Raw genomic sequence first — 19,515 nt, forward strand, 5'->3', positions numbered from 1 at the left:
TATTTCTCTGTGCTATACAGTAGGACCTTGTTGTGTGTCTATTTTATATATCGTAGTACCTCTCTGTTATTCCCAAACTCCTAATTTATCCCTTCCCACCTTCCCCCTCTGGTAAGCCTAAATTTGTTTTCTATGTCTATGGGTGGGTCTATTTCTGTTCTTTAAAAAAATGATACAAAATGACGCACTATTGTATTTCTGCCCTCCTGGGAAAGGCAATGCATGAGATACATTTGTGCTGCAGAGAAAGAAACGTCTCACAATTTGCTCAGAGTGTGGGCGGAGGTTTCTCCATCCCCTGGAAGTGGAGGATGGAGGTGCCATTCTCTGAGCCTCCCCCAGAGAAAACACTTGTTTCTGTGCTCACAACGCTTCTCACACCAGGGGGGTGTGGCTTCCACACGGAGAGCTTCTCCGATTCATTGTGGACAGCAGGCGGTATCCCAGCATCCTTGGTGACCCTGAGTTCCCCGGGGTTAGCGCAGACCCCTCAGGGTAAAGGATCAGCCCCACCAGACTGGCCACACTTCAGCTAAATGTTAGGGACGCACGGGGCAAGTAATGCTTACCCCGTTGATGGGACTAGATTCTGGAAATCTCCACACACTTCCCCCAGAAAAGCCTGGTGTGAAGCAGAGGGCCTTGTGCCCACCTGGAACATACAGGAAGCGGATTCCAGATGACCACACATCTCAGCTCTGTGACCCCAGGGGAGGATCGTCTGCAGCCTCAGGTCCCCGGGAGACGGAGGGCTGCCTCCCTAGTCAGTGCTGGCCCCTTGCTCCCAAGAAGGGGGCCTAAGCGTCCAAGCAGCTCAGACTAGCCCTCCTCTGTCTTCCAGGATTCAGTGGGCATCTTGCTGTACATCCTCCTTCTCAGAGTGTGGTGCACACGCCGGCCAGGTCAGCTCCCCTCTAACCACTCCTGGGGGAGCTTGTAGAAACGCAGCTGCTCTGACTGCAGAGGCACCTGCTGAATCAGAACCTCTGGGCAGGGAGACACAAGGCTTCCGGGGGGCTCCAGTGTGTGAGACCCCCTCTTTTCACTCCAGTGAGTGAGGAGAAGAGAAACACTGCATGATTCCCAACTCAAGGACTCTGGAGAAATGAAACATGGACCAGGACACGAAAGATTCAATGGTGGAGATACAATTAAAACCTCCAGGGTGGGGCTTCCCTGGTGGTGCAGTGGTTGGGAATCCGCCTGCCAATGCAGGGGACATGGGTTTGAGCCCTGGTCCGGAAAGATCCCACAGGCCGCAGAGCAACTAAGCCTGTGCGCCACAACTACTGAGCCTGTGCTCTAGAGCCCGCGGGCCACAACTACTGAGCCCATGTGGCACACCTACTGAAGCCAGTGCTCCTAGAGCCCGTGCTCCGCAACAAAAGAAGCCACGGCAATGAGAAGCCTGCGCACCGCAATGAAGAGTAGCCCCCGCTCACCGCAACTAGAGAAAGCCTGCACGCAGCAACGAAGACCCAACACAGCCAAACATAAATTAATTAATTACTTTAAAAAGATAAATAAATAAAACCCTCTCGCAGCCCAGAAACAAGGTCCCAGGTCCAGGCGTGCAGCCCACCCTGAAATCTTCCTCGGGGAAAGGTGACTTCTGGGGTTCCTGCTCTCCCACTTCCAACCCTGCACCACAGCTCTGACCCAGAAATGACCTTCCCAAACGGGAACAATCACATAATGCCCACCTCCCAGCTTCCACGGAAGAGAGTGGCCTTACTGCAGCTGGAAACCTGGCCCCAAATTGCAACACCTACATCCTACAGAGAGGAGACAATTAGCAATGTTGTCATGAGAATGCAGGGGGAACGGGTTGCTGAGCTCAAAAACAGAGAGAGTCCTTCTATGTTTGCAAACCCTTAGCGGGCTGCCTGGGATGTGTGTTGTATTCTGGCTTGGTGTTTGTTCACTAATAAAAGTGTTTTCTTTCCATTTCTATCTTTGTGGAGGAATTTTCTGGGGTGGGGAGAGATTTTGTTCAATTATAAATCCCCAACACCACACACACACACACACACACACTCACACACACACACACACACACACTCACACCCACACACACACACACACAGAGACGACTCCAGGTATATCTGATCAAGTTTATTTACTGCACCCTGCAGAGAGAGACAAGATAAACTCAGTGCCAGTCTGAAAAAAAACAAAGAAAAAAACAACTAGATCTCAATAATCTAGAAATCTAGACACATCCTGTACGTGAAGCTTGACGGCATCAAACTAACATTGTCCACAAATATCAGCAAGCTGTTTACATCTCACCGTAGTTCTCAAGCCAACTCTTTTTTTTTCTTTTTATTTCAATATAAAAAATAATAATAATGCACACTCAGCGGGGAATGTTTCAAATGTTCATGCAGGGTTTTTACATTCAAATATCTCTTAGGAATGATGTCCTGAGTGTGGACTCAGGAATTAAAACAGAGTCTGCTTAATAAAATGCCTCAATGGTTGCAAACAGGGTTTTTCCCTTTTGGAGCAAGAGCCGGGTGGCTGGTTTTTGTTGGTAACGCAGAATTCCTTTTGTACCTGGGGGTGCCGTGCCTCACCTGCTGGGTACATGTGCCGCGTAGCAAAAGATCTGAGGAACCACTCAGGTGCGAGTAGTAATGGCGTAAGGGTGGGACTGGGTGGGCACGTGCGAAGGAAGGTGGTCTCAGGCTGCTGGCTGTCCTTCCTTACAATTTAAGTGAACTGTGACAACGTGCCAGGTGAGAGCAAGAAAAAGCCCAACCAACGGTCTGCCACCTATAGGGGATCCGCATTCAAGCCCTTGGATACCGACATGGATGAGATGCATTGGTTGGATGGTGGGGGTGTTGGGTGGCCCCAGACACCAGCATCCTCAGCTCTGGGGAGTCCCCTTCACAGTGGTTTTTAGTCCCTGAGATGTTGTCCTGGGTCCTACAATGTCAACGTAGATTTTGATATTGGCTTTTGAGTTTGCACCCCCTCAGAACATCATATATGAGTTGTCACTCATCACAAACATAAAATCCCCGAGAGAGACCACCTCTCCGCCCTGGGGGGACTGGCGAGGGAGCTGGTCGGGCTCCCCAGTGGCCTCTTCCTCCTCTGTCTGCCAGTACACAGGGCTCGTCACCGCTGTCTTGGGCATCTCGGCCAGCTGGACCACCACAGCCTCTTCCGGGATGGACTCCTGCTCTCCGTCTTCCATCTTATTCAAGTGAGCCACGTTCTGCGTGTCCTTGATCCACTCCTGCCATGATGAAACATTGTGACTCAGGCTCCGTGCAACAAACCCCTCCCCTCGGGGCCCGTGCATCCCCGGGACCCTCAAAGCGACTGGCCTGTGGTCACTCCTCACACATGAGGACTGCCTGAGGGGCTTTTCCAGAACCCAAAACAGGAAACACAGATTCCTCACCCTCCCCCACCCTGCAGGTATGTTCTCTGAGATGGGGGTGACTTTTCAGAAGGAGGATTATCACTCAGCAGGTCCAGGGGGCCCAGATGCTGAATTCTAACAAGTGCCCTGGGATTTCCTGAAGCTAGCCGGGGGCACATCTGGAATAGGGTGCTCCACGGGACTGTCCTCCACCAGGTGACTCCTCTGATCCCTATAACATCTCCCTTCCCTGGCCCAGCCTCCCCCATCTCTTTTTCTAGCCCCCAAGTATTGAAAAACTTCAGATTTCCTGTCCTAAACTCTGCTGTAACCCCCCTCTCTTCTCCCTTGAAAGGAACTGGGACACCCCTAAATATGCCGCTTTGGCACAAGGATTATTTTCAGCTGCAGGCAATGGAGAATGAACCACTACGGAGAGGATTCTCTGCTCTCCGTTTATCTTCCCTAGAAGCAGGGCATGAATCTCCCTTTTGGAAAGGAAATGTACATTTGTAAACGGTCACCCTGACCCTTCCAACTCCAGAGACAACACTTATCACCTGGGAGAACTTGAGTCTGCATAAAATCTTACTAAAGAACCCTTATTTCTCATGCATTTCCTAGTCACCTTCTCATATCTTGCCTGCCACCCACAAGTCCCCAACCCCTTTTCTTTTACCTGGTCTCTCCTCCACACTCTATCACCCTTTGTTAAAATGGCACATCACCCTCCAGGTCTGTAACTACTTCTTGGGGGTTTTCACGTGCATACAAAATAAACCTTTTCTTAATCTTTTTTTTTTTTTTGTCCATTTAATTTGCAGGTATCAGGGACAAAACTTAACAGGATAGAGGAATGTTTTGGGGGTTTTCTTTCCATTTTTTTCCCCTCTCCTACACCTACGTAGTTTTAAAATTCACCTTGCTCCTGTGGAAGGTTAAATAGTGCATCCCTTCCAAAATAAAGATATGCCCAAGTGCTAACCCTCAGAACCTGGGAACGGGACCTTATTTGGAAATGGGGTCTCTGCAGACGTGATGTAGTGAAGGGTCTGAGATGAGGTCCTCCTGGAGGAGGGTGGCCCTACATCCAATGACAGGGTCCTTCTAAGACACAGAAGAGGAGAGACCCAGACACAGGGGAGAAGCCACGTGAAGACGGAGGCAGAGACAGGAGGGATGCAGCCACAAGCCCAGGGACGCCTGGAGCCCCCAGAAGCTGGAAGAGGCAGGAGGGACCCTCCCCTGGAACCTCTGGAGGGAGCTCAGCCCTGGGACACCTTGATCTCAGATGTCTTGTCTCCAGGATGGAGGAGGATGAATGTGTGATGTTTTGAACCCCGCAGTTTGTGGCAACCGCAGGGAACTGGCATAACTCTGATCCCATGATCCTATAAAATCTACGCCTGGGTGTCCACTGCCTGGCAATCTCCTGGGGACAGGGGTGCTGATCCCCTCTCTCTCATTCCTCCCAACTCCTCCTCAGCCCCCCTTTAAGCATTTATCATGTGAATGAAATAACAACCATAAAGTTTGAAAAAGGAAGTGTAGGTTTTGCTGTCAGCCCTGTGGGGGGAACAGATTAAGAACACAACTTCCTGACAAGATCAGAAAGCAATTAGGCTGGAAAATCCCGTAGTGGGGGCCCCTGATCTCTGGGGCTGATTTCAAGAGAAGCCACCCTCGGAGGCCCTTGGATCTACTTTCTAAGACCAAAAGAGAAAAGAACATGCTGCTGCTTTCAAATGCAAAAAGGCTCACAGGCATTTAAAGAGGCCGCTGGAATAAAAGCGGGTTTTTAAATGGTGCATAGGGGAGATATTAGGACAGCACAAAGCAAGCCTGTTTTTCATGCCCAAAGAGATGGCGCTTACCTGGAAGTTACCTTGGTGAGACTCAAAGAGCCCAGAGAAGGTGAATCTGGGATCCGGCACGCTGGGCATAAGAACCTTCTTAACCCTGAAATGGGCATAGAGAGTCTGGTCAGACAGGCGGGCGCCCCTGAGCAGGGCTGTGGACGTCCAGGCGGACAGACCCCACCCACCGCCCCACCATGAGGGGGCCAGGATGGCTGCAGATTTTGACCCCAGAGGCTGCACACCTTGGCAGAACCGCGTCCCCAATTTCAAAACATGTGCCCCACTCCTACCCCCTCAGGTACCCTGCTCCCAGCATCCACGTCAAGCCCTCACCAGGAATGTGATATTAGGGTCATGGTGCCCATCTCTGCAAAAGAGCAATTCTTATTACCTAGGAATCACTATTTCTGTTGACATTATGGACTGAATTGTGTCCCCACCTCCCCAAATTCATAGCTTGAAACCCTAACCCCTCAATCTGACCATATCTGGAGGTTGTACTTCTTAGGAGGTAATTAAGGTGAAATGAGGTCATAGACATGGGGTATGAAGGTGATCAGGATACACCACCCCGAAAATATGCCACTTGGGGATATTGTGTATTTGGAGGTGAAGGCACTTGAGAAACAGCAGAGACAGGAGAAGCCCTCTGCCCTCCCCCATCCACCTAAAAGCAGAGCACAAATTTCCCTCTTTACAAAAAAAAAAAATTCCATTTGTAAAGGTGCCCCCCCCCTTTACCGGGACATGGACAATGAGTCACATCACTGAGATGGCACCAAGATGCTTCCACATAGACAACCTTTATCTGCCTGTAGTTTCCCCCACACATTTCTTAGTCACCCTCCTACAATTTACCCACATCCAAACTCCCTTTTCCTTTGTCTTCCTTTTCCACTTCTCCACAAATTATTACCTTTTGTTAAAATGGTATAGAAGCCCCCGAATTAACTGCCTTGTTAGGTGTTCACTTCCTTTCTACGAATCTCCATGTGCTTGAAAATATTACATCGGTAAAGAAACATGCATTTTCTTATGTTACTCTGTCTTTGGTCAGTTTAATTCGCAGGCCCCCAGATACAGAACCTAAGAGGTTCTCATCTAATAAGATGCTAACCCTATGTGACTGGTGTCCTTAAAAGAAGAGATTCGTACACAGATGCACACAGAGGGATGACCGTGTGAGGACACAGGGAGGAGAGGGCCGTCTACACACCCAGGAGAGAGGCCTCAGGAGGAACCAGCCCTGCTGACACCTGGACCTCAGATTCAAGCCTCCAGGACTGGGAGAAATACATGTCTGTTGTTTGAGCCCCCCCAGTCTGGGGTGGTTTGTTATGGCAGCCCCAGGAAAATAATACTGTTGATTTCACCACTCGTCGAGAATAGGGACTTCCTTGAAGACAGGACAAGTGTTCGTTTTTTCCAAGAAGTGTACCCCTCCAATTCCCTCAGGGGTGATTTCAGTTTTGTCTTAAAAACATCAGACATGTCACCTGTCAACAAGCTTATCTGATTGCTTCATCTACTCTCTTGCAGAGAACCATATTGCAGGCATCTGTTTGAGCTGGTCAAAGAGAGAAGAGCAGACTGAAGAAAAAATGGGGCGATTTGCAAGAATCAAGGGAAGCTGCTCCATACTGTATCCAACCATGATGGGACGTCCTTGAAATTGTCTAACTTAGCCTAGCTCAGACCCAGCCTGAGTGGTCCAGAATGGCGGTCCATGTTTCTCTATGCATCACTCCAGTCGTTGCTATGGAAACCTCATCCTAAGAAACAAAGATGACACCCACGGGCCTGGGCATCAGTGCCTTCAAACATCATCAAGAAGTAAAAGGCCCGGGCGCAAGTATGTTTAAAGAAAGATGGAAATAGCGGTTGTTAAAGTATTGCACAGAAGGTTAATGGGGAGAAATATTTAATATCATATTTTTGAAATGCTTTCTATGGTCTCAAAGAATATTGTTTTGTTGTATTTGTAAATGGATTTACAAACCAGACAAGCTTTCTTCTTGTCCAGTTCTTCTCACGTCACTCACCAAATTGTCTCATTTAATAAATCTCAATAAAAATTAAAAGGTGTTTTAAGTACCTGCCTTTGTAACATGACAGGAGGACACAGCTCAATGGGGCGTGTGTTTGAAGCAAGGTAACGCTCCCATAGGAATGAGCATTCTTATATCCTACTGTCCCCAAGAGAATATTTGTCAATGAATTCTGCAGATATCTCTGCACCTTTGGCATTATTTCCCTCTCAGTTTTCTTGTCATATACCACTGGCAAAGTGTGTGTTATAGAGAAAGTGATATTCAGCTAAATAATCATAGCAGACAATTCTTTTTTTTTTTCCCCAAATTCATGGACATATTGGAACCAAAGCCCATGTGTCTGAGGATTCTGGCAGGGTCATCCTTACCTCCGTAGTTTCCATAAAGGCAGAAGGAGAAGGGAGGCTATCAGGAAGGTGACCATGACAGCAATTAAAATAAAATTGGGGAAAAGGCTGTTTTCCTGGCACAAATCTAAAGCAAAACAGAATGAGGGCTGTACGTTATCAAGATAATTTCAACATAATACTAGATCACACTCCAAACCCTGCCACCCCCATTTTTTTTTTCCTTTATAAATGTCAGGGTCAGCAAATCTTGATTTTGGTGTGAAATATCCTGGAAAGAGAGATGGTGACACTGGACAGGCAAACATCAGGAAGGAGGGAGTGTAGATTTAACTCACTGCCAGGGGTATTTGAGGATATCAGGGCTTGCTTTGGTCTATCTATATCTATCATCTATCTATCATCTATCTATCTATCTATCATCTATTTACCTACCTACCTATCTATCTACTTATCTATCTATGATATATATCTGACTACTTACCTATCCATCTATCTAGCTAACTATCTATCTATTACCTACCATCCATGTCTATCCATCTATCTATATCTGTCATCTATCTATCATCTATTTATATCTGTCATCTATCTATCATCATCTATCATCTATCAATCTATCCATCTATCACCTATTTATCTATAGATCTCTCTATGCATCTATACCTATATCCATGGAATCACATTCATAAATGACACATTATTCTTGCTATGAAATAAAAATGAAAATTAGTCCAATAATGATGGAATCCAGAAGAGGAATTGCTTCCACTGTGACCTCTGGAGCAGGACTTGGGGTCATCCGTGTTTTCAGGTGCCCCATTCCACCCTCCCCCCAACGTAGGGTGCCAGACCATGTTGTGCAGCGAAGCTGCGTGACATTACCTGTTAGCTTGCCACCCTGCTGGTGTATCACTTCTGACCAGTCACTTGGGTATGTGTCAGAGCCGTAGCTGGGTTCCAGCGTTTTCACTCTGGCCCGAAAGAAATAACACTTCTCAGCATCCAAACTGTCGAGCGTGACATTGCAGGTTTTTGCCTCCTTGGACTAGTGGGAAAAACAGACACGATGACCCATGATTGACCCAGACTTTTTCATCTTCTACCAGGGATTCACACAAGATTCCTCCTTGCAGGATTTCCCTCTCTTGTTTCACTTCCTCTCTCTGCCTAGAACTTTATCCTCCAAACAACAGCAAAAACAAATGTGGAAGCACCTCTACACCTCTCTCCAAAAAGGAAAAAAAATTCGTTATGACAAACATGATGGCAGACACTTTTGAAGAATTACTAAGTTTTTTCTTTTAAAAAAATGTAATTTTTAAAAATAGAAGTATAGTTGCTGTACAGTATTATATGTTATGGGTGTACAATATAGTGGTTCACAATTTTTAAGGGTTATACTTCATTTACAGTTATTATAAAATATTGGCTATATTTCCCAAGTAACTTTTTTTATGAATATAAAAGTAATGTATGCTGTGGCTTCCCTGGTGGTGCAGTGGTTAAGAATCTGCCTGCCAATGCAGGGGACATGGGTTCGAGCCCTGGTCTGGGAAGATCCCCCATGCCATGGAGCAACTAAGCCCATGCACCACAGCTACTGAGCCTGTGCTCTAGAGCCTGCGAGCCACAACTACTGAGCCCGCGTGCCACAACTACTGAAGACCGTGTGCCTAGAGCCCGTGCTCCACAACAAGAGAAGCCACTGCAATGAGAAGCCCGTGCACCACAACAAAGAGTAGCCTCTGCTTACTGCAACTAGAGAAAGCCCGGACGCAGCAAAAAGACCCAACACAGCCAAAAAATTAATTAATTAATTAATTTAAAAATAAAGAAAAGTAATGCATGCTTACATTTGAGACTTTAGAAAACACACACACACACACACAAAGGCAAAATAAGACACTTAAAACCTGTCTTTATTCTAGCTCCAAAATACAATCACCATTAACAAATTGATATCATTTCTCTCCTTCCGGGGGTATGGTGTTCCTTGAACACAATATTTAATGTACGCATTGCTTCTTATCACTAAATATTCTTTAAAATACCTTTTGATGGCTCTTAAATATTTTATTATAAATGTACCATAATTTGTTTGACTATTCTCCTGCTGTATGCCACATAGGTGGTCCCTAAATCCATGTGTTTATTTTAGATAATGCTTTGATAGATGTCTTTGTGCATACAGCCTCAGCCACATTTTGAATTATTCCCTGAGGATTGATTTCTGCAAAGGGAATTAATTGATCAGAACAAGGACCATGACGGAGGTCTTAAAGTTTCCTGATGTTCAACATCATTAAGAATGATCACATTTTATGACCAGCTATTTAGGAGAACTCCAGTATCCCTCTATTTTTTTTTAAATTTTAATTTATTTATATTATTTATTTTTGGCTGTGTTGGGTCTTCGTTGCTGCGCACGGGCTTTCTCTAGTTGCGGTGAGCGGGGGCTACTCTTTGTTGCGGTGGGCGGGCTTCTCATTGCGGTGGCTTCTCTTGTTGCAGAGCACGGGCTCTAGGCACGCGGGCTTCAGTAGTTGCGGCACGTGGGCTCAGTAGTTGTGGCTCCCGGGCTTAGCTGCTCTGCAGCATGTAGGATCTTCCCTGACCAGGGCTCGATCCCGTGTCCCCTGCATTGGCAGGCAGATTCTTAACCACTGCGCCACCAGGGAAGCCGAGTATCCCTCTATTTTAATGTATATTTCTTTGATGAGCCGTGATTCTATTCTACTGATTCCAGCCATTTGTCCGTCTTTTCCCTTTTTGGATGAGTGCCCCCTGCTTCTGTCACATACACCGGGCTCCACAATCACATGACCAAGTCCTTAAAATAAATCTCAATATCTTTGTCTCTGTGTCTCTCCATCTTTCTCCACCGTTCGCATCTTGGGGATACTTACATACACCTGGCCTGAGAAGACGTCCCTGCCCTCACCTGCCACTCAGTGTCAAAGGTGCTCTTGTGCTGGATTTCATACACGAGATCTTTGTACCACAGGTCAGAGCAAGTCACTGTCACTGCTCCCTGATGCCACTGGAAGCTCAGATCACTCAGGGATCTGGGTTTCACTAAGAAGGAGAAAGAGCACAATGACTAACACCTCTACAAAGATAAACATTCCACATGTCTAAAATTACAGTGGTAACTGGGCTTGGATTCACTTTCCTCTGTTCCAATCCTTCCTCTAATACCTTATGAGATTTGGGGCTTCCTTGTCTTTAGTACATTGACAATAGAACTTTTAGCCAGCTCTCCAAGGACCCTTAGGTGTCTCGTGGAAGGAGCTCTCTGAAATTGCTTGAAAAACTTTTCTGTATCTGTTATGGGATGAATTGTGTCCCACCAGGAAAAGCTACTTTGAAGTCCTGGACCCTAGCACCTCAGAATCTTTGGAAAGAGGATCATTACAGGTGTAATTGTTTAAGATAAGATGAGGTCGCCCTGGAGTAGCGTGAGCCCTAATCCAATATGGGATGTGCTTATCCGAAGAGAAGAGACACAGACACAGAGGAGAAGCCACAAGAAGATGGATGCAGAGACGGGAGGGAGGCGGCCCCAAGCCCAGGGATGCCCAGGGTTACAAGCAGCTCCCAGGAGTTCAGGGAGAGGCTTGGAGCAGATTCTCCCTCAGAACTTCCAGAAGGAACCAAGCCTACCCACATCTCGACTGTGGAAATTCTGGTGTCCAGAACTGGGAGATAACGTTTATTTTAAGCTACCCAATTTCTGATAGTTTTTTATGGCAGCCCGAGGAGACTTATACAATGTCTATGAGGGATTGTTTTCAGTAGGGGGTCCATAGCTCTCATGGGATTCTTTTTTTTTTTTTTAAGTTTAGTATTCGTTTTTATTTGATAATACCTCCCATGTAAATTAAGATATCCAATAAACCTAATTAGTTTAATATCTCTCTTTTATACAGAGAGAGAAGAATTTTTTTTTCTCTCATGGTATTCTGAGATGCACCTGTGACATCCTATCCCTCAAAAAAGGGAGGGAAAAAAAGAAACACTGCCTCACAGAAATCCAGACCAAAACATGAATCTTTGGAGAGAGGGTTTCACTACCTTTGTATGATGTATCCTAATCCAAAATGGACAGTCAACCCTCAAGGTACTAAAGCACGTACAGTAACTGCTAATCCATAGACTCTTGCTGAGAAGAGTGTGTGTTCCATTCCTGATGGAAAACTGTAGAACTTCATCTTTTTCTACTTCCAAGAGGCACCCGGCAGTGTAACCTTGTTGAAGGGTATACTTGGAGCATGGTCTGTATGCCTCATTGCTGTTTAACCTGTGATTTAAAAAGAGAAAAATTCAGCTATGTAGCATCTTAAAAATAACATCTTAAGGGCCGTTCCTTTGCTCCATGACTCTGTCACTGACTCAGATTTGGTACCACGTCACTCGCTTCAATGACCCCCTCCCCTTACAACTACAGCAAGACCTGTCGGAACAGAAAAGTAGCCCTCTCTCAAATGTTTACAAATGTTTACACTCCTTGAATGTAGGGCTTGAATTGTGGCCCTCCAAATGGCATGTCTGTGGATCAGTACTAACCCCAGAACGTGGGAACATGACCTCATTAGGAAATAGGATCTTTGCAGATGTGATGAAGTGAGGGGTCTGAGATGAGGTCCTCCTGGAGGAGGGTGGCCCTACATCCAATGACAGGGTCCTTCTATGAGACAGAAGAGGAGAGACCCAGACACAGAGGAGAAGCCCCGGGAAGACAGAGGCAGAGACGGGAGAGACGCGGCCACAAGCCCAGGAATGCCTGGAGCCCCCAGAAGCTGGATGAGGAGGGAAGGACCCTCCCCTGGAGCCTCAGGAGGGAGTGTGGCCCTCGGACACCTTGACCTCAGATGTCTGGTCTCCAGGACTGGAGAGGATGAATTTTCCTTGTTTTAAGCTGCCCAGTCTTGGGTACTTTGTTGTGGCCGCCCTAGGAAAGTAACTGACCTGCAGAGTAACCCAGCCCTTGACTCAAGGAGGAATTTTTATGTTATATTGGAGCAGAACTGATTAACAATGTTGTGATAGCTTCAGGTGCACAGCAAAGTGAGTCAGCCGTCCATAGACATGTATCCAGTCTCCCCTCCCATCCAGGCTGCCACATAACATTGAGCAGAGTTCCCTGTACTATACAGTAGGTCCTTGTTGGTTATCCTTTTTTTTAAAGATAAAATTTATTTATTTATTTTTGACTGCATTGGGTCTTTGTTGCTGCACGCAGGCTTTTCTCTCCTTGCGGCGAGCGGGGGCTACTCTTCGTTGTGGTGCGTGGGCTGCTCATTGCGGTGGCTTCTCTTGTTGTGGAGCATGGGCTCCAGGCGCATGGGCTTCAGTAGTTGTGGCTCACGAGCTCAGTAATTGTGGCTCACAGGTTCTAGAGCGCAGGCTCAGTAGTTGTGGTGCACGGGCTTAGTTGCTCTGTGGCATGTGGGATCTTCCCGGACCCGGGCTCGAACCCGTGTCCCTTGCATTGGCAGGCGGATTCTTAACCATTGTGCCACCAGGGAAGTCCCTGGTTATCCTTTTTAAAGGTAGCAGTGTGTACGTGTCAATCCCAAACTCCCTAACTATCCCTTCCAGGAGACACTTTTAATAGGGATGTCCCAAGATTGGGTATATCTTTGAGGCTTCCCTGCAATATTAAGAAGAAGCCTATAGGACCCAGTGTGTGACCAGCTTATACTTCATCCTTAAGATCTCAAACCCAAGCAGTGACGAGACCAAGAATTATCTCCTTTATGATTAAAGAAACAGATGCGGGACTTCCCTCGTGGTTAAGAATCTGCCTGCCAATGCAGGGGACACGGGTTCGAGCCCTGGTCCAGGAAGATCCCACAGGCCCTGGAGCAACTAAGCCCGTGCGCCACAACTACTGAGCCTGTGCTCCAGAGCCCGCGAGCCACAACTACTGAAGCCCACACCCCTAGAGCCCGTGCTCCGCAACAAGAGAAGCCACCGCAATGAGAAGCCCGCGCACCGCAACAAAGAGTAGCGCCTGCTCGCCGCAACTAGAGAAAGCCTATGCACAGCAAGGAAGACCCAACGCAGCCAAAAATAACTTAATTAAGTAATTAAAAAAAAGAAAAAAGATAGAATCAAATATCTATTTAAAAAAAAGAATCTAGGTGGTTTCAAGCATGAGTCAGTCATCACTCCGTTAGAAGGTCTGGGAGCTGTGGCTGCAGCTGTGGTGAGGTCTGGGAGCTGAAGAGGGCACACACATTCACACTTGCACATTCTGATCCTTCACACATTCACGTCCTGGGCCTCCCAGCTGTTGACATCTTATAAGAGGAAATATTTTAGCCATAGGCATGGTTTTCCCTTCCTCAGGGCACGTACCTGTGGAGGAATGTCAAATTAGTCCCAGAGTATTCATTTGCATTCCATGTAACCTTCACAGTTTCGAAATTAAAGTTGATGAGTTGAAGCTGCAATGCTTCTCCTGGGTAAAAAGAGACAAATAGAGTAGACTTTGAGGCAATGCTGGAAAGAGTTTGAAATTTGTAAAATGATGTCAGCACTCATGTTATAAGAACGATATAGCACCTTTTTAAAAAAAATTGATGATATATTTTATTTAACCCTATACATCCAGAATATTATCATTTCAACATGATATCTATATCTATCTATCTATCCATCTATCTACCTCTATTATCTATCTATCTATCTCTATTATCTATCTATGTATCTATCATCATCATCATCTAGCTATTATTTATCTACTATCTATTTATGTATCTACCATCTATATCATCTATCTACCTACCTATCATGTATCTTATCATCATCTATCTGTTACCTATGTCATCTATCTGTAATTATCAACAAGGTATTTTATATTCTTACTATGTGTCCAGAGTCTGTTATGTGTTTCACACTTATAATACAAGAATGATAGAGTGCTTTAAAGGGACAGAGAAAACCAAGATTTTCACCAACAAACCGGTCATGACTTATGTCAGAAAGAACTGCAGGATCTATGAGTGTCGGTGAGAAAACTCAATCACTCTGAGAGATAACAGTCAGTGCAAGATTACAGCTGACTTTCTTCTCTCGTTGGCAAGAGGTAATGATCATCGGTTAGTGTGAAGACTAAACAGTGAGTGCCGACTGTGTGTCCAGCGGCACCATGTTTTGTGGGCACACAGAGAGGAACTGGACACTGTCCCCCATCCACCAAAGTCACTGTCTTACTCAGAACACCACATATGATGAGTCGAGGAAAAGCTCAAGGTCAAGTGAGCCCTTCAATGTTTGCTTTAGATGTTACTTAGGCTCCACACCTGTCAGAATGGCCATCATCAAAAAGACCGCAACCTTAACCCCTACTTCTGCGCACGGATGTGCTTCAAGTGGGTCAGAATCCAGAACTGGTCTAAAGGGTTCTTTCTTCACTCAAACTCCACGTGCGCAGTGGTGGCAGGTATAGGGGGGCTGTCAGAAGGAAGCTATGGATCTCAAGGAATCTGTGGCCATGGGGAGCTCCAGTCACAGCCAAATCTCTACTCCCTCTGCCTTCTGTCGCTGGCAGATGGAGTCCTGGATTCGGCCACGTGAAAACGGAGCACGAGGCATTGCACAGAGCCAGGGAATTACGTGGGTGCCAGCCCTGGGGACACCCCACATCCAGGCTCTCTCACCCTCCTCACCATGTCCACTTGATACCCAGTTTGCAAGCCCAGGGCTGCAGCAAAGAAGGCCCCTAGGGACCCTTCCAAACCAGGTAGGCGAGAGGCCAGCTCGGACGTGGACGGTCAAGCATGGGGTGATGCCTGGGGACAGTTCAGAAGCTACATGTCACGAACGTGCCACCAACCGCTCCCATCCGGGCCTCCCTTGAGCTGGAAAGCAAATCGAAGCTGTCTAGTGCAAGACGGGACCAGATACCTCCCGCCCACCCCCTCCTGTTGCTGCCTTTTGACAAAGCTTGTAAGGTGATCATGCAGCCTGGAAAGAATTCTCTGGAAAAGCCCCAGGAGCCAGGCTCTGAGGACAGAGGGCAAGGTGATACTGATAATCATTCTCAGAAGGCACGGCCAGCCATGGGATTCAAGGATGACCCCGCGGGCCGACGGGTGACTGGGGAAGCCCTTGTCTTTCTCGGGGGCACTGTGGCGGCATGATCTCACCACGGGAAGGTAAATATTAATTTAAACAAAAGCCTTTCACCTCTTTGGAGGCAGACAGAACAGCAAAGCAGCCCAGATTCTCAGTTCTGCAGACAAGGGCTCTTCTATTGATTTTTTTCCATTCAAACCTAATCCTGAGCTCAGTCAAGAGTGGGTCCTGGGGCTTCCCTGGTGGCGCAGTGGTTGAGAATCTGCCTGCCAATGCAGGGGACACAAGTTCGAGCCCTGGTCTGGGAGGATCCCACATGCCGCAGAGCAACTGGGCCCGTGAGCCACAACTACTGAGCCTGCGCATCTGGAGCCTGTGCTCTGCAACAAGAGAGGCTGCGATAGTGAGAGGCCCGCGCACCACAATGAAGAGTGGCCCCCGCTTGCCACAACTAGAGAAAGCCCTCGCACAGAAACGAAGACCCAACACAGCCATAAATAAATTTTTAAAAAAAAGAAAGAAAAAAGAAAGAGTGGGTCCTTTGCAACAGGCAAATGGAGCTTTGCCGGAGACTCAGAAACCTGTGTAAGCCCTTGTCACCCTCACAAAGAAAACAGTGCAGTTGCAAAAGATACCATAAAAAGTAAAGAGCAGAGATGTTCAAAGAAAGGGCATTTCAGGCAGACAAATGGCTACATTTGCCAGCGTTGACTTACCCAGCTCCATTTCTTCTGAAGCCTTCAAATGTCCCAGCAGGAAGAGAGCTGAGGCTGCCCAGGGCAGAAAGATACGCCTCATGCTTGAAGGAGGAGAAAGCAGAGAGCAGAAGGTCAGCGCGTCGGTTCATCGTACAGAGGTCACGCCGTCTTTAAAATGAGGAAAAGAAACTAGGGAAATGACTACAGGAAACAGCCATGCTTTATTTTAAAAGATGACTCTTGTCAAAAAAAAAAAAAAAAAAAAAGTGCAGGATCATTTTTTCAGCCCCGCCGAGCACTTTTGCAGCCCCAACGGATACATCTCACTTGAAACATTATCAGATATGATCTACACCCAGGATTCTCACACTATGGTGGGTTGTGAGAATCCTGTGTTTGGAGGTCGAGGTCCAAGCGCCATCCTGCAGCCCTCATCTTGCTGAGGTTTCCTGGCTGCTCACCCAGAAGCAGGGAGACTTGGCCCCCCTCCCAACGGCCTCAAGCCAAGCAGGGGACAGCATGGTATCTATAAAGGACAAAGTTTGGGGACTTGCAGAATCCCAAGGAGAATCGTTTCCCAGATGTTACCAGGGAGATTTGTAGACGGGCTTTTTCCCACAGAAGCAAAGCCTGGATTGATCCTCAGCGGCCGGTTTATGGCCCCCATGTCTGCCCCCAAATGTGCCCCCGGGAGTGGGTGACTCTAAGGAAACATAACACCCACCGTGATAACTGTGCTTGTCAAATCATGTCAAAACTACAAAGCCCTTTCACAGATATCCACTGACAGAATCTGTGGGCAGCAGAAGATGGGCGGAATAAACACGAATTGCTCCACTGTAGAGTTAAAAACTCAGTTTCCCAGAAGCGGACAGTGGCCGATTGACTTCCAGTTGCGTATTGCAGGGCAGGCTGAGACTCGGGTCTTCCTGGCCCCAGATCAGGGGTGCTTCCACCGTGGGCATCCTTCTGGAGGTCAGAGGTCCAACACTGCTGTCCCTGGGCTGAAGTCCAGGTGTGAGCAGGGCTGGCTCCTTCCGGAGGCTCTAGGGGAGAATCTGTCTTCTTGCCTTTCCAGCTTCTAGAGGCGCCCACATTCCTCAGCTCATGTCCCCACGTGACACCAACCTCTGCTTCTCTGACTCTGAATCTTCTGCTTCCTTCTTGCAAGTAAGGGCCCTTGTGCCCACCTGGATAACTCAGGACACTCCGTTTCCAGATTCTTTTTTTGGCCATGCCGTGGCGGTTTGCAGGATCTTAGTTCCCTGACCAGGGATTGAACCCAGGCCCCCTGCAGTGAAAGCACGGAGTCTTAACCACTGGACCGCTGGGGAAGGCCCCATCTCCAGATTCTTAATCACATCTGCAAAAGGTCTTTTGTCCTGCAAGGTGACATATTTGCAGTTGCCAGGGATTAGGACGTGGACATCTTTGGGGACATTAGTCTGTCTACTACCCAGGGATTATGACGTGGACACCTTAGTGTGATAGATGATAGATTGAGAGACACAGGCATGCATATATACTCCTGTACATTGATGACAGATTGATGATAGATAAGTAGATAGATGATAGTGCAATAGATGGTAGATAGATAGATAGATAGATAGATAATTGATAGAAAGTCTCTGATGCTAGGTCAGGGCTTCTCAGTCTCAGCACGACAGGCATCTGGGGCTGGAGGACTCTGATGTGGGGCGTGCTGGGCCCTGTGGGGTGTGCAGCATCCCTGGTCTCCACCCACCAGGTGCCAGGAGCTCCCCTCTCCCCATCCCCCCGCCCCCAGCCAGGACAGCCAAAGGGCTCCAGGCATCCCCAAGCTTGCCTTTGTGGGGGGAACTCTTATCCCTTCATCTCCCCCCACTGCTCCCTGCTTCCCGCCATCCCGGGCAGCTAGAGCTTCTAGCTCTTTTCCAGAGCGGACCTTGCCCTGCAGGAACTGTTCGTTTCAGAAATTTTACCTAAAAAAGGAAATACTCAGGCAGACCACACGGGGAGAAAAGGCCTGGGAGGCCATTCTGAGGTCGGAGAAGAAAGCCAAGCCTCACCATGGCGCTTCTGCAGCAGGGATGGGGATCCTGTGAGATTAGGATTTTATGGGAACAGAGACGGGTGGTCCCCGAAGATGGGCTCTCACAGCTCCCCGGGTCAATGACGTGAAAGGGAGTTTGCCCTTTGGGAGGACCAGAGAGGCACAAAGAGAGGTGCGGAGTCCGCAGTGCTCTCTAGCACTTCCTGGAAAACTGTGACAGGCTGTCCCCCCATGTTTTGACGGCTCTGAGACGCTGGACCGCTCCGAGAAGGGTGACCCGGTGGGAAAAGCATGACGGCCGGGGTTGTGCTACCCCGGTGAACTGAGCGGGAAGGTGTTACGTTCTCTGGTCCTGCCTTCACGGGCACATAAACCTGGGCGGGGGGAGAAAGCGAGCAGGCGAGCCCTCCCCTCCCTTCTGCATTCCAGAATGGAAACAAACTGCACGTGAATCCCGGAGGCACGGTCATCTCTCGTGGAGATGACACATCAGCCCGCGGGCCACCACTGTCCACCCTCTGCGCTCAAAGCCACAAGCGGATGCTGTGCTGTGCGTTTTTCTCCGTATCAGATGTGCAGGGTGAGTCAGCAAGCGAGAAAAGCAAAGGGGAGGGAGGTTATAAAACGTGGGTGTGAATGGAGCTGAAAACGCCAGTGCTTCTGTTAGTTCTTCTATTCTGCCCACTACCCTTGCATGTGGGAATGATTTTGGTGATCTATGGATGTGGCACAAAACACCCCAAAGCTTAGAGGCATCCATGAACAGCAGCTTGTCGTGTCTCCTGATTCAGAGGCTGGATGGGACTCAGATGCTCCATTCGGTGTTGGCTGGATCCATTGTCAACGGGAGGATTGATTGAGTGGGAATGTTCTAGAAGCTTCACTCACACACCTGGCCTCTGGACTGGTGTTTGACTGGTCCCTTCCCTGACCGGAAGACTTGACTGCATGGAATGTTCCACAAGGTCCGGTCACTTCCTTTATCTTTTTTTTTTTTTTTTTTTTTTTTTTGCGGGTCGCGGGCCTCTCACTGTTGTGGCCTCTCCCGTTTTGGAGCACAGGCT

General features: G+C 47.8%; 1 protein-coding gene across 1 annotated transcript; it reads right to left on the reverse strand.

Moving 5' to 3' along the window:
- Positions 1-2,503: 2,503 nt before the first annotated feature.
- CRLF2 (cytokine receptor like factor 2) lies at positions 2,504-16,564 on the reverse strand (the record flags this gene model as incomplete). The annotated part of the gene is made up of 8 exons (XM_082610375.1): positions 2,504-3,250; positions 5,254-5,338; positions 7,658-7,763; positions 8,519-8,681; positions 10,578-10,711; positions 11,773-11,936; positions 14,000-14,102; positions 16,438-16,564. Coding segments are annotated over 8 exons (1,149 nt in total), but the record flags the coding sequence as incomplete, so codon positions are not given.
- Positions 16,565-19,515: the final 2,951 nt, after the last annotated feature.

This window comes from Mesoplodon mirus (assembly GCF_964341445.2).
Source record: "Mesoplodon mirus genome assembly, chromosome: X".
NCBI lineage: Eukaryota > Metazoa > Chordata > Mammalia > Artiodactyla > Ziphiidae > Mesoplodon > Mesoplodon mirus.